General features: G+C 40.5%; 1 protein-coding gene across 2 annotated transcripts; it reads left to right on the forward strand.

The window, feature by feature from the left end:
* Window positions 1–2,414: 2,414 nt before the first annotated feature.
* unkl (unk like zinc finger) lies at window positions 2,415–15,323 on the forward strand. Of its 2 annotated transcripts, XM_033644362.2 has the most exons (16): window positions 2,415–2,547; window positions 3,205–3,414; window positions 5,414–5,590; window positions 6,184–6,317; window positions 6,415–6,550; window positions 7,584–7,701; window positions 8,244–8,328; window positions 10,581–10,747; window positions 11,185–11,373; window positions 12,693–12,743; window positions 12,834–13,011; window positions 13,106–13,195; window positions 13,307–13,543; window positions 14,292–14,479; window positions 14,585–14,842; window positions 15,022–15,323. In XM_033644362.2, exons 1-16 carry the CDS (start codon window positions 2,483–2,485, stop codon window positions 15,175–15,177), a joined length of 2,439 nt encoding a protein of 812 aa, XP_033500253.1. In that variant the 5' UTR covers window positions 2,415–2,482; the 3' UTR covers window positions 15,178–15,323. The 2 variants fall into 2 exon arrangements, with proteins under 2 accessions (XP_033500253.1, XP_033500254.1); XM_033644363.2 differs by lacking the exon at window positions 11,185–11,373.
* Window positions 15,324–15,663: the final 340 nt, after the last annotated feature.

Genomic DNA, 15,663 nt, shown 5'->3' on the forward strand with positions numbered 1-15,663 from the left:
TATTTTATTATTATTTTTTTTTATTCTATTTTATTTCTTTTTTTTTTGGTGACTGAGTGAAAATTTCTATAGGACTAGATTTTTTTTACTGATCACCTTATTCCCTAGAACACAGCCAAAATTTTAATTTAATTTTTTATTTTATCTTATTTATTTTTTTATTCTATTTTATTTCTTTTGTTTTTTTTTTTGGTGACTGAGTGAAAATTTCTATATGCCTTATTCCCTAGAACACAGCCTATACATTTAATTAATTTTTTTTATTTCATTTTTATTTTATTTTATTTATTTTTTTTATTCTATTTTATTTCTTTTTTTTTGGTGACTGAGTGAAAATTTCTATGGGCCTAGATTTTTTTTTACTGATCACCTTATTACCTAGAACACAGCCTATAAATGTAATTAATTTTTTGTTTTTACATTTTATTTCATTTTTATTTTATTTTATTTTTTTTATTTTATTCTATTTTAATTCTTCTTTTTTTGGTAACTGAGTGAACATTTCTATAGGCCTAGATTTTTTTTATTGATCACCTTATTCCCTAGAGCACAGCCTAAAAATTTAAGTGTAACTTCTATGATCTTTGACATAAAGGGTAGGATTTCCTCATTTTTATGATTTTTGCAGCAAAATTCCTTTATTTCATTTCAAATGCATATTTACTAACAATAAAAACAGCACATTCACGCAGAAGGTGTGTTCATATATACACTGCTCAAAAAAATAAAGGGAACACTTAAACAACATAATGTAGCTCCAAGTCAATCACACTTCTGTGAAATCAAACTGTCCACTTAAGAAGCAACACTGATTGACAATCAATTTCACATGCTGTTGTGCAAATGGAATAGACAACAGGTGGAAATTATAGGCAATTAGCAAGACACCCCCAATAAAGGAGTGGTTCTGCAGGTGGTGACCACAGACCACTTCTCAGTTCCTATGCTTTCTGGCTGATGTTTTGGTCACTTTTGAATGCTGGCGGTGCTTTCACTCTAGTGGTAGCATGAGACGGAGTCTACAACCCACACAAGTGGCTCAGGTAGTGCAGCTCATCCAGGATGGCACATCAATGCGAGCTGTGGCAAGAAGGTTTGCTGTGTCTGTCAGCATAGTGTCCAGAGCATGGAGGCACTACCAGGAGACAGGCCAGTACATCAGGAGACGTGGAGGAGACCGTAGGAGGGCAACAACCCAGCAGCAGGACTGCTACCTCCGCCTTTGTGCAAGGAGGAACAGGAGGAACACTGCCAGAGCCCTGCAAAATGACCTCCAGCAGGCCACAAATGTGCATGTGTCTGCTCAAACGGTCAGAAACAGACTCCATGAGGGTGGTATGAGGGCCCGATGTCCACAGGTGGGGGTTGTGCTTACAGCCCAACACCGTGCAGGACGTTTGGCATTTGCCAGAGAGCACCAAGATTGGCAAATTCGCCACTGGCGCCCTGTGCTCTTCACAGATGAAAGCAGGTTCACACTGAGCACATGTGACAGACGTGACAGAGTCTGGAGATGCCGCGGAGAACGTTCTGCTGCCTGCAACATCCTCCAGCATGACCGGTTTGGCAGTGGGTCAGTAATGGTGTGGGGTGGCATTTCTTTGGGGGGCCGCACAGCCCTCCATGTGCTCGCCAGAGGTAGCCTGACTGCCATGAGGTACCGAGATGAGATCCTCAGACCCATTGTGAGACCATATGCTGGTGCGGTTGGCCCTGGGTTCCTCCTAATACAAGACAATGCTAGACCTCATGTGGCTGGAGTGTGTCAGCAGTTCCTGCAAGATGAAGGCATTGATGCTATGGACTGGCCCGCCCGTTCCCCAGACCTGAATCCAATTGAGTACATCTGGGACATCATGTCTCGCTCCATCCACCAACGCCACGTTGCACCACAGACTGTCCAGGAGTTGGCAGATGCTTTAGTCCAGGTCTGGGAGGAGATCCCTCAGGAGACCATCCGCCGCCTCATCAGAAGCATGCCCAGGCGTTGTAGGGAAGTCATACAGGCACGTGGAGGCCACACACACTACTGAGCCTCATTTTGACTTGTTTTAAGGACATTACATCAAAGTTGGATCAGCCTGTAGTGTGTTTTTCCACTTTAATTTTGAGTGTGACTCCAAATCCAGACCTCCATGGGTTAATAAATTTGATTTCCATTGATAATTTTTGTGTGATTTTGTTGTCAGCACATTCAACTATGTAAAGAACAAAGTATTTAATAAGAATTTTTCATTCATTCAGATCTGGGATGTGTTATTTTAGTGTTCCCTTTATTTTTTTGAGCAGTGTATAAAGGAATCAGCTGTAACAAACCAGAGGACATAAACAGTCTCTGAGGTGTGTGTGTATCTGTCTCCCCTCTGCAGCGCCCCCTGCATCAGTGTTTGCACTGTGCGCTGGCGTGCAGGAGGCGGACGTGTTGTGCATGCACGCGAGCAACAGATCCGAGCGCATGCGCAATTCATTGTTTTGACTGAAAATGCCGTCGGTTTCGAAAACGGCGGCCAATGCGTCTCCTCAAACCGAGAAACCTACCCACTATACGTGAGTAAAGCTGCAGCACAGAAACAACTAAATCACTCGTCGTGGAAAAAGCCACTCGCACGTGCACCTACGCGCGTGTGCATTTCTTGCATTCCTCAACTCTTGTGTGTGCGTGTAAAACATGGTGCTTTTCCAGGCTTTGTGACTAACCTAACGTCACATAGCAAACAGCGACTGCACGCTAACGACAGCAGCCCTAATGTGGGAAACACGGACGTCTTAAATCGCTTAATTGACGCGCGAGGCGTTCACGGAGTCTTTTACAAATGTTTCACGGAGTTGGGGAAGTGTTTTGAATATTCCGTTGAACGTTACACCGTCAACTTGGTCTGCTAAATGATTAGCCAGGAACTCGCTAACCAGCCTGCTTGTAAATAGCTCGGCCTTATTTTGAGTTCCCTCTTGCTACGCACATTTATAGACGTACGCTCAGGGACTTTCAACCAGCGCTACGTCGAAACCTTTACGTAGCCCGCTCTGTGAATAGCGAGCTAACGCTAGTGACCCAAAATATATAGTAGGCTACACCACTAGCTGCACAACACGACACATTACTGTCTGTGAACTTTTTCCAAGCCTTCGACTTATCCCTCAGCTAAAAGTCGCTTTAAACCCCGCTTCTTTTTACTATATGTGTTTGTTTCTCCTTTGTTTCAGATACTTGAAGGAGTTCAGGACAGAGCAGTGCCCGTTGTTCCTCCAGCACAAGTGTACGCAGCACAGACCCTTTACGTGCTTTCACTGGCATTTTCTCAACCAGCGGAGAAGGAGACCCATCAGGAGGAGAGACGGGACGTTTAACTACAGCCCCGACGTGTACTGCACGAAATACGACGAGACCACAGGCATCTGCCCAGATGGAGATGAGTAAGTCCCAGTTTCATTACATTGGCACTGTGTAATGGTGCAGCTGCAGACTGATGACTGGTGTTGTGCTGATCTGTTTGGGATGAGGGCCACTGCAGATCAGAACTTGAATCAAAGCAGTGCCACAGAAATATATATAGGTGTTTGTGTGTCCTTGTAATGGCTTTGGGCTGTGGTGTGTCTTCACTGGGAGGAAATCTGTGGAAATGCCTCAGGTTCTTTGTTTAAGTTGCACTGCAGTGCTTCATATACTGGTTTTTACACTGACTGAAAAAAACTTTGCAACTTAAAGAGACCAAGGAGTTACTGCTATGCACTGTAGCTAACTGTGCTTTGGTGATGTTTGCAGCAGGGGGCTGAAAGCATGTGTTTTTATTTATTATGTTAGTGCATTTTGAGGCAAATTCTTACAGATAAAAACTCAATCTTAATCTAGCCAGTTTGCTGTGGCTATAGTAACATAAATATGTCAGATAAACACACTCTTTGTTCATTTCAAATGTGTTTTATTTGAGCGTGTTGACATATAACCATATAAATGAGCATGCACTTTATAAAGATACACATATACATGCATTGTAATATGCGTCGTCCCATTTTCTTTGAGCGTAAGTGTACTCAAGAGTAATATGCTCTTTGTTTAATGGCATATGTGCACATCAGCTCAACTAGGCCTGAATGGAGGTTATTAACTGCCACTTGCGGAAGTTTATTTTGAAATGACCGCCAAGAAATGACTGTGTGCTTTTGTAGTCAAACTGTTCTTGCACTAAAGAGCGATCTAAAGATAAGGTGGGAAACTGGTTATTCTTCACTCAAGTGAGGAGTGCAATGTGAAGAATATGAGGCTATTTTGTAGTTAACTTATTTACGCAGAAAGATGGAATTTGGTTGGTGGTTCCATGCTGAGCTGTATTTATTACTAAGTGTTCCCTATGTGAAAGGTGTGATGTTGCTGCAGATATTGGCAGCGTGTTGCAGTAATATGGCATGGGCCACTTCTTTGCCCTTTGTGTTGCTGCATGCACGTGGAGTATGTACCAAAATTAACACCCTTAATGTGGCCTGACCGCGCCTCTTTGGCTGGTTGTCGTTGGGTGCCCTCCAGCATTACATTCTGGTTCTGCTGTTATTTTCAGCTAATGGAACCATGTGAGTTGATGTATAAACATGCCTCATATTTTAAAAAATCTGTTCCCAATAGTGTCCCTATAATAAGAATTTGTGTTTTTCTTATAGTGGCTATTGTTTTGCACATAGCATCATTAGTCATCGCAGGGGAGAGTGGTTTCTAAACAATTTGTGACAGACTTGTGGCTTTAGAGGAGTCAAAGCATGATTATAAGTATGGACCAAACTGTCAAGTTGCACAGAAACCAGATATGTGAATTCTCAAAAGGGGTGGCAGCCTCTCAGTGTGACTGGGAATTAAAACTGGCACGGCATTTAATTGAGCCCTGCATAGAAATTAAAAAAAAAAAAGAAAAGAAATAATCATTAAACTAATGGAAAATGAACAACTGAGATCCTTACAATTCCTCCTCTGCCAATGGCAGCTATTTTTGTATGACCTTCTGTGTTGCCATAGCAACTGTTGCTACTCAAAGAAAGGAAAAATTGGTATATTCAAAAGGCTTATTGGCCATACATTTCTTGAGGCATTGCTGGTGTGTCAGCCCTGCACTCACAGTAGAATCTTATTTCTGATTAAAATTGTGAGGCACTATAAGAATTCCCTTCTTTCCATTACAATTTATAATCCTTTTTTTGTTTGGACCTTGTTTTAAATGTCAGTGCAGCGCTTGGTCATTATGTTGTCATGTGAAACACACTGCCTGCACAAGTTGTACTCTACAATTATATCTTGAACTTGAATGTGGATCGTGTGGTGTGTTCATTTTGGACTGCACTTTCTCTGCATTATTTTAATGCCCAGCTAAATCATTTTTATTTAGATCAACTAATTAAACATTTCAATGTTGTGTCCTTGCTTCCCCAGCTGTCCTTATTTACACCGGACCACTGGTGACACAGAGCGCAAGTACCATCTACGCTATTACAAGACTGGCACTTGTATCCATGAGACAGATGCTCGAGGGCATTGTGTGAAGAATGGCCTTCACTGTGCTTTCGCTCACGGGCCACATGATCTCCGACCTCCAGTCTATGATATCAGGTGACCTACAAAGCAAATAGTGGCCTCTCTTTTCCCTGCCAAACTTCTCGCTCACAGGCCTCACAATGGAACGGACAAATCAGCCAAATTAGACATAATGTAAACAGAATGCCTGCATTGAAAGGGTATAATGGATCGCCAGGGCCACGTTTCGGTTTGCAACTCAGTGTTTAGGCCTCGGCTCAGTGAATTTATTAAAAAAAAAAAAAAAAAAAAAAATACAAAAAACACCTGATGGTAGATAAACAGATGTTATTGAGCTCTGTGCTGCTGGAAGAGACTGATTGAGGTTAGCTGATACCAAGATTTTAAACAAAATGTTTCCTGAGCAAAATATTTGCTATAGAAACGGAGGAGTTGAACTGATAAACCTCTCTATAATTTTGAAAGCATCTTTTTTGTTTTTTAGATCTAGCAGATATCGGTTGATATAAATGTGCTGTTGAATGATAAAATTTGATAGTGACTAGTTAAGTGAGAGGCCTGTTTTAGACAACAAGCATGTTTCTTTTAACAAGACAATACATTTAAGGATGTTTACCTTTTTTTTAATGAATTGGGGGTTAAAAATAATACTAATTTTATATACACAGAGAGATCCAAGCACAAGAGGCCCTTCAAAATGGACAGTTGGGATCTGGAGAAGGTATTCCTGATCTGCAGCCTGGTGTGTTAGCAAGCCAAGCTATGATTGAGAAAACTCTGACAGAAGACCCACGATGGCAAGGTGAGTGTCCCTACTGTGATACCAGATAACACACTTTTTTACGTCCCTGCAAAATAAAATTAAAAATGACATTGATACTTTCTGCTTTTTATTGCAGATACCAACTTTGTTTTAGCCAACTATAAAACAGATCAGTGTACTAAGCCCCCAAGACTATGCAGACAGGGCTACGCTTGCCCCCACTACCACAACAGTAGAGATCGAAGACGGAATCCTAGAAAGTTCAAATATAGGTAAGATATGGCACAGTTTAAGCTTGAATGACAAATGGTATTAAAGGGACAGTTCACCCCAGAATAAAAAATACATATTTTTCCTCTTACCTGTAGTGCTATATGTCAGTATAGGCTGTTTTGGTGTGAGTTGCTGAGTGTTGGAGTTATCAGCCGTAGAGATGTCTGCGTTCTCTTGAATATAATGGAACCAGATGGTGCTTGGCCTGTGGTGCTCAAAGCACCAAAAAAATACATTTAAAAAACTCAACAACACTGTCTTTTTCCAGAAATCATGGCCTAGTTACTCAGGATAGTCCACAGACCTTGTTGTGAGCAGTTTAATGTAGGACCTATTTTCCTGCTACCGAACTACACCCACTAACTAAATCAAAACGCAGAAGGAATGGTGCATCTACTCATGGACGAGAAGCTTGTGTGACAGCATGAAATGTAAACATTAATGGCATCCTGCTTGGCTGAGGTGTAACACAAGCCAGCTCAGTGGTGCTAGGTGAGCTAGCAGTAGATGTACGCTTCCTTCTGCGCTGTGATATGATTGACAGGTGAATTTCAGTATAAAAAATAGTTGTTTTAGTGGATAGTGCCGGCACCCCATTTATAGAGGTGATGCCTCACTGCAGCGGTCGCGAGTTCGACTCCAGCTTGCAACCCTTTGCTGCATGTCGTCCCCCCACTCTCTCTCTCTCTCTCTCTCTCTCTCCCCATTTCACACTGTCCTGTCCATGAAAGGTGAAAAAGCTCCCAAAAAATAATCTTTAAAAATAAATAAATAGCTGTTTTTTTGTGTAGTTGTTTAAATGTATTTTTTTGGCGCTTTGAGCACCACAAGCCAAGTGCCATCTAGTTCCATTATATTGAAGAGAAGGCAGACATCTCTATGGACGATATCGCCAACACTCAGCAACTCACACCAAATCAGTCTAGATCGATTACTAGCCCTACGGGGAGTCAAAATATGTATTTTGGGGTGAACTGTCTCTTTAAGTTGTGTAACTGCAGGTGGTTAAAGGTTCTGTCTCTATGAACGCAGGTCAACACCTTGCCCTAATGTGAAACATGGGGATGAATGGGGCGAACCATCAAAGTGCGACAGCGGAGACAGTTGCCAGTATTGTCACTCTCGCACTGAACAGCAGTTTCACCCGGAGGTGAGTGAACTTTGTGTTTCTCAAAATTAACACCTGAAGGCAGGAGCTGTATTTTTGTGACTTGGACTTGTATACATTCAGCATGACACATACAGCAGGTCACAGCAGAGATTTACTAAATCCATAAAGTGACCATTGAAAAGCATTTTATGTAAAGCCTCATTACCTGCACTGCCACTTCTTTGCAAAGATAATGGAAAGTAAAATAAAGTGTGATAACACAGTATTTTTATAAGTGAAATTTATAAAATGCAAGACAGCCATATGCTCTACCCAATACAAGTTATTAAAACAGCCATATTACATATGATATGTAGTTAGAGAAATTTGTTTTTGGCCGTGCATTCCAGATCTTGTATTTATGAGTTTGTATTGTGCTGTTGACGTAGTTGAGCTGATGTAACACTGTGGGTGACCAGCTTTTCCAAGGATCAAGGATATCTTTGTCATCCCCGAAGGGCAATTTGTTGTAGTCACCACATAACCATCAGGGTCAAAAATCTTAACTGTGTATCTCATTGAATTGTTTTTCTTTCTCTAAGATCTACAAATCTACCAAATGCAATGATATGCGACAAACTGGATACTGTCCCAGGGGACCGTTTTGTGCATTTGCACATGTAGAAAGTAAGTAAACTTTGGTGGAAAAATACAAATCTATGAAATGCAATGTTTTTTTAGATTTTCTTTTCTTATATGCACACTTGTGAGGACATGAGAGTAGAGCATTTCTGCTCGCTGCCTTTGCATTGCTGGGAGCATTGCGATTTTGCCAGAGCGCCCTCAATGCCTTGAACTGAAAAACTTAAACTCAGAGCAGAAAGAGCTGAAGTCATTGCCGTTTTTCCCCATTGTCCAGTTGGATGAATCGAGAGGTGGGCTCTCAGTGGTGGCTAGGGCTGTCAAAATTGCTCAAAAATGACGTTCGAATATTCCTTCTAAAAATAACTCATAGGTTCGAACCATTCGAATATTTTTTTTTTCCGCATTATGTCCACAAGAGGGCAAACTAATACAAGGAAACATACTTGTATATGTATTAATACAAGGAAACATAACTACTTGTAGCTATTTTTATTTCAACATAAACGTCTTTGAAAACATTTACATACCTACACATTAAAACACATAAAACAGTTATCTATAACATTATGTTATAAATGACCGCAGACCTCTCACTCATCCCCCCTCTCTGACCCGTGACCACACTGCCCGCGGAAGCGCTGTGAATAGCCTCAAAGCACCGGACCGTGACCGGCTCGCACCCTGCAGCGATCGTTTCGGTGTCTGGTCTATTTTCTGTGCGAGCCACGAGCGAATGTGTCAAGCCGGGTGACGGAGACAACAGCTGGGAGCAGAACCGCTTGTCGACCAGGCTGGAGAAATGCGCGTCTGATGCCAACGCCCACTCGCAAAGAGGACAGCTGCGATGGTGTTTTTTTTTTTTTCTCCACATTCGAATATCAATTTTCACATTCGAAGGTCCATTTTTTTTTTCAAATTCGAATTTAAATTCAAATTTAGAATATTCGTTGACAGCCCTAGTGGTGGCATTGACAACAATGGTAGCTTACAGTTCTTGATTTATGTTGAGCTAATGTAAGCTCACTTTGATGTTGGGAGAAATTTGTCTTTCTTTTTTTTTTTTTCAAAAAAAACCTTCAAATTTCAAAAGCCTTCCGGCCTGGTTTATTTTTTTGTTTTTCATCCCACATAGAACATTCACATGATAACCCACAAAAAAGTAACAAAGTCAAAAAAAAAAAAAAAAAAAAAAAACAGCACGTGGGCAAGAAATATAAACAAAAAAGAAGTTTGTTTGAAGTTTGTCTTTCTGCCAGAAAGTCATTTCTTGTTTAGGTTTGGAGAAAAAAATACATGGTTTGAGTTAAAATGAAAAGATTTCTGTTAGAAGCAAACTCCCCTCATGTGCGCTCACTTTGAACATCACCCTAGGGCATTAGTTCCCAATCTTCTCTATGTCAAGGACCCAGTAATTGATTCACATTGGGTCAAGATTTTGCTTCAGAGACCTCCATCTGAAAAGCTTTTGTTTGTCACATATGATTAAGATCAGAATTCTACAGTTGTAAATGACAGTTGAGGAGATGACTGTGGAGGAAGTGAAACCTGTGATCAGCATAGTCACTCATGTGACTCTCATTCACATTGGGCTTTCTTCTATAGTGAATTAAATAATGGAAATGAACCATTTTCCATTTTTCTGGGGATCCCCTGGAACTCCTTCGAAGATCCTGGGGGTGCCTGGACCCCTGGTTAAGAACCACGTCCTTAGGCAAGCTGCAAGATGTTGCCTCAACTACTCTGTAGCATTTTACCATCCGCAATTAGGCATGACAATTGACAGCAGATTGTCAAACAGTCCCCAACTCATTCTGTAATAAGCCTTGAACAGACGGTCATCCAGGTGAAGCTCCTGGTTCAGCTGGTACTGCCCATGATTTCACCTCTTTCTGAAAGTTCCATGTACCCATATGGATCGCTGTCTCTGTTTCCCTGTGTCCAGTGTCCTGTGAACAGCCTCCCAACCCTCAGAGCCAGAACAGGTGCCCTATGCCTGTCTATTTTTATGCAGATTTTGAGGTACAGATCTGTGAGATTATTTCACAGCAAAATAACGGTCAAGCTAAGCACAGGTGATTGGGTGGTTGCCTAGCAACAATAGAAAAATAACCGCTATGTCTGATTGGGGCGAGCTTCAACACAAAAAGAAAGTGTAGTGCGCTCTGTGTGATTGTGGCCGTAACCTTCAGATTGATTAATTGATTATAGTAACAAGGAACGTTAATGGTATAGGATGTTGGCAACCTGGTAGTTTTCACACTATATAAATGTAATACTTATTTTAATTCTTTCAGGAATTCCCTCTACAGAGGAGACCATGAGCTCGTTGCTAACAGTGATACAGTCAAGTTCACAGTCCCAGCTGGGCTCTCAGCAGTATTCAGAGTGTCCTGTCAGTGAGTGGAACAGTGGAGGCAACTCCACCACCAGCGCAACCAGTAGCAACGGACAAGTAGGAAGTGTATGTTTTCCTTGTTTCTATGTCCGTCCTTCTAAAGGAAATTTATCAGAATCAACATTGTTTTTGAATGTTTATAGATGGCTGCTTTTGTAGATATTAAATCACAATTCAGCCATTTACTCGCCGACATGTTCACCATGCTGTCGTTTTTCTGTTGGCATGTTTTTTTTGATCATGGATTTGTCATTATTATTATTTATTTTATTGTTTTGCATTTCATGACTACATTGTTTTAGAAATACGAAGACAATTTCTTATTTGAAGCGACATTTAATATCAAACAACTAGTCTTCATTTATTGTTACACTCTCAATCTAAGACAGTCTAATGTGTAGCAATCATGACCTTAATATTAATATTCCATTCAGAATAATGGTTTTATTTATTTATTTCTTGATCATCCTTTTATTAAGACCATGTGCACTTCTCTTTCTCAGGTTTCATGTTCAAATAGCTCGACTGTAACTCCAAGCTCAGGAAGCGACAGTTTGTTATCCCCAGTGGGATCCATCAGCAGGCCCAAATCCTTAACTAATAGTAGTTTATGTTCAGAGTCCACCACATCCAGTGTCTCATCTCTGACGTCTAACTATCCTAAAGCTCCGGGCTATGAACGTGAGGATCAGGTATACAGACCGCTCTCTTTAGCCTTAGGAAAACTATAACACATAGACACACTCAGGGCTTCACATTTGATGTATCACTGTCATTCATTTTTGAATTAATGTTTTTTTATTTCTCATTCATGTCATTTGAATTTTTATAAATTTAATAAATTTTGCCATGAATTGCTTCCTTTTAGGTTTTAGATCATTTCATGTGTTGGGTGGCAGCAGTGTTTTATCACTTGATGAGAGTATTGAGTAGTTTATATCTGGGTGACTTGACAACAAACAATATTCATAATCAGTGCTGCATTTTGTATCAGTTTTGAGAAGCTTAATGTGGCAATCAGACAGCCTAAAAAATATTTTCACTCTGCAAACACAGTCAGGAGTATTTGTAACTCCACACTAAGAATTCTCCTTAGGTTGATTTCTCTGCTGTCTGATGTAGTAATTGCAGAAGAGTGCCACCCACTCATATTTAAATGAGTCTGTTTCTATCATTGTGGATGCTCTGCAATCAAAGACAGTATGTTTGAATCATTGTCAGAGCTAAAAGTGGCAGACAGAGTCAAGTTACACAATCAGTTTTAACACCTCTGAGTCTGATCAGATGTAATTCAGTAAGCAGTTACCACATAAAACATTACAATAACGGTCTACTGCATATCAGATGTATTTAAAGGGACAGTTCATCCTAAAATAAAAAATATATATTTTTCCTCTTACCTGTATTGCTATTGTCAATTTAAGTTGTTTCAGTGTGAGTTGCTGAGTGTTGGAGATATCGGCCATAGAGATGTCTGCCTTCTCTTGAATATAACGGAACTAGATGGCACTCGGGTTGTGGTGCTCAAAGTGCCAAATACATTTGTCAACAGCAATGTCTCTTTCCAGAAAATTACATATGAAAAACTGTTAAGTTTTTCGTATGTAATTTTTTGGCGCTTTGAGCACCACAAGCTGAATGCCATCTAGTTCCATTATATTGGAGAGAAGACAGACATCTCTACGGCCAATATCTCCAACACTCAGCAACTCACACCAAAACAATCTTGATTTATAAATAGCACAACAGGTAAGAGAAAAAATATGTATATTTGATTTTGGGGTGAATTGTCCCTTTAATGCTGCTCTAGCTCATGTCACCAAGTCACAGTGGGCTCCATTTGGAAAAGTAAATTATGGATAAGTCTGTGTTTAAACTGGCTCTTTAATTTTTGTCAGCTTTTAGCTATTTGCAGTGAAAGAATGCTCCAATTTTTATCAGCTGTCTGGATGTAAAATGTAGAGTTTTGTAACTAAATTGTGCTGTTTCTGTGTTAATTGATCACTTGTAGATTAAGAACAAGGGGCAGGGGGATCAGAAATTGATGGACCAAGACAAACAGGTTTGTGTTCAAACAGGTTACTGATGATGTTGCATAATATATAATGTATTTATTTAATTAACAACATTGTCATCTGTGCTTTCCTTTCAGACACAAAATACTGTATTCTCTGTGGTGAACCCTTTGGCATCAAGCTTTACCTCCAGTATAACATCCAGCTTGGCCTCAAGTATTGGCTCAGATAGTTCGTCACCCACCACCTTATCAACAATGAATGCAAAAGCCACTCCTTTCTACCCAGGGAGCAACACAGTGGAGTCTGTCATAGGTATGTGTGTAGAAGCAACTGTAAACTGACTGACTTGACTCCTCCTGCTTTGTATTTTGTTGTCAAATGTTAGATGTATTTTGTTTCCCCTCAGGATCTGCGCTGGACCTCAACTTCAGTGACATTAATGTTGCATCTCTTGATAAGGAGTTAGAGGAGCAAGAAAACAGTGTGGGACTGGCAAGTAAGTTCACCCTGTTAAATTACTTTCAGTTGTTTAAGCAGCTAATCACAAATAGTCTCATCTTAATTTGCCTTGAAGTTATTCAATAAAGTATCTACTTTGTCCCCACAGGTCAAAGGGTGCTAGGTGGATCTGCTCCAGTCAACATTCCTGGCTCCCTGGCACGATCATCCTCTTTCAATTCCTCGTCATCTCTCTCCACCTCCCCGCTAAGCTCCCTCTCCCAGTCTCTGTCACAGTCCCTGCTGTCTGGGACGGTATCGCAGCAGAATCAACCTTCAAACATGTTAACCAAGCAAGAGCATGGCCTCCTAGGAACACCCACCTCCTCTTCCCAGAATTCTTTGGGTAAGCTGATAGCATCAGGCGTTTAGCTCCAAGTGAGCTGGAAAGCATTTGACTTCAGATTTTAATCTCAGAGTCTCGTATGTCAAGGAAAAGAGCTTCTAGATTCTTTTAGATTCTTCTGACACCATTACTCTGTTCAGTATCATATTTTAGCACATTTAAGAATTGAGCACTTTCTTCAGCTTTACTTAAATATTTAATATAGGTCCTTATGCAGACGTCAAAGTAATACCTCACCTCCAAATTATATATATATTAATTATTCACCCTGTTTTGTATTGAGTTTGTAAAGAAAACTGTTATCTCGCATGCCTTTTGATGAATGAAGAATCCAAAAACAGGAAATTCTTGATGAATTTAAGTAAAGTAGTCCATGTTAACAATGGCAAAACAAGTCTTGTTCACCGGTTGTATGCTCAGTACATCCCGAACAGACAGCCCACTCTGACGGGACACTGAACTAAAAGTGAAACCTAACATTTGCTCTCTTCAAAGCCAGACTCCATTGACGATAACAGTAATTTTACTTCTCTGAACACTGGAGCTCTGGTCTCCCGCTACCACAAAGAAAGAAAGAGGCAGTTCTTGATTTACCAAAGCCAAATCACTGCTTAAAATTCCATCTATTTAGGACTGATAAAAAGAGTTTAAATTATCAGACAGCTCTAAATGAAGTGAAACTTTCCATCCCTGACTAACTGCCCACTTTTATGCTTGGTCTTGTGATTTGAACACGCCACTCACCTAGGCTTGAACGGAGGGGCTAGCAGCATTTGGGACTTTGTAAGTGGCAGCTTTTCACCGAGTCCATCTCCAGTTTTCAGCAGCCTAACCTCCGCAACCAGCAGCGCCGATCTGGCCCGCCTTTTTAGAGATCTGGACGAGGCTAAGAGGAAGATCAAACAATGGGAGGAGGCCTGGCATCAGGTCAAACAAGTCAGTGCTACAGATGAACTCTAACTGCAACACATCTTTGCGTATCAGAGTGATTTTGCTTTTATAGATTATAGATAAGTTTTTAATCACATCACTTTGTTCCAGGCTTGTGAAGCTTGCCAGAAAGACGCCCACGAAGCGAAGGAACAAGCAAAAACGGCCGAGGCAGAGCGTCAGCTGGCAGAACAGAAATGGGAGGAGACAGAGCGCAAGCTGAAAGAGCTCCAAGGGGACTTTGATGTGCTTTGTCGCACCCCTGGAACACCTCTTCTACGTAGCTATGGAGAGCTGGAGCAGCTCCCCTTGTCAAAGCTTCACTCCATCCAGAGTCAGCTACGTAATGACCTAGACCTTATAGACGGGGTAAGAAAGACTAGATCACACACAGAATTTCGTTTGTAGCATCTAGTTTCAAAGCGGTTTGTCTATCAGGCTATCATTTAGATCTACGTTTTGTCATCAAGCATGCTTATTTGAAAAAGTCTGCATGAACTGTATTCTCCTAAGTTGCAGCTGATATTCGTTCTTTTCTTTCCCAACAGGTAATATATCAGCTTCAGTCAAAGAAATGTATAGTTTGCCAAAAGCATGATCGTTGCATTGTTCTGCAGCCTTGCCAACATTATGTACTATGTGAGAACTGTGCACCTAGTAAAACAGAATGTCCCTACTGTAGAACAAAGATACTGAAGTGGTGATGTACAATTACTCGAGGTACTATTTAAAGAATTAGCCCTTTGAAAAACTACTAATAGATATTACATTTTCTAAATAGCAATGTCTGTTTTCATCCAGTGATTGAATTAATTTAGAACACAATGATGTTTGACTGACAATGCAGATAGTATTATAAATCAGATTGTGCACTGGGGATTCAATCATTACAACTTTTGCTCATTTTATGTGCATATTGCCTCACTCAGACGGAGAACTTCCTGTATGAAAAGCCATGCACTCAGATTACAATATTCATGCAATGCCCTTTGTCAAATCTTCAGTCATGATTCAGACCGTCTAAAAGGACATAAATCTGGTGTCCAGATATATACGCTTTGTTTACACTTTCATTAACACATTTTTGGCGAAACACAAAATGCAGGTGTGCTTCACCCAAACAAAAAATTGGAAAGAGGACCAATAAACTTGGTTAAAAGCTGTTAACGCAAAAACTTTAATGTGTGAGT

The sequence above is a fragment of the Epinephelus lanceolatus genome, chromosome 18 (genome assembly GCF_041903045.1).
Source record: "Epinephelus lanceolatus isolate andai-2023 chromosome 18, ASM4190304v1, whole genome shotgun sequence".
Lineage (NCBI taxonomy): Eukaryota > Metazoa > Chordata > Actinopteri > Perciformes > Serranidae > Epinephelus > Epinephelus lanceolatus.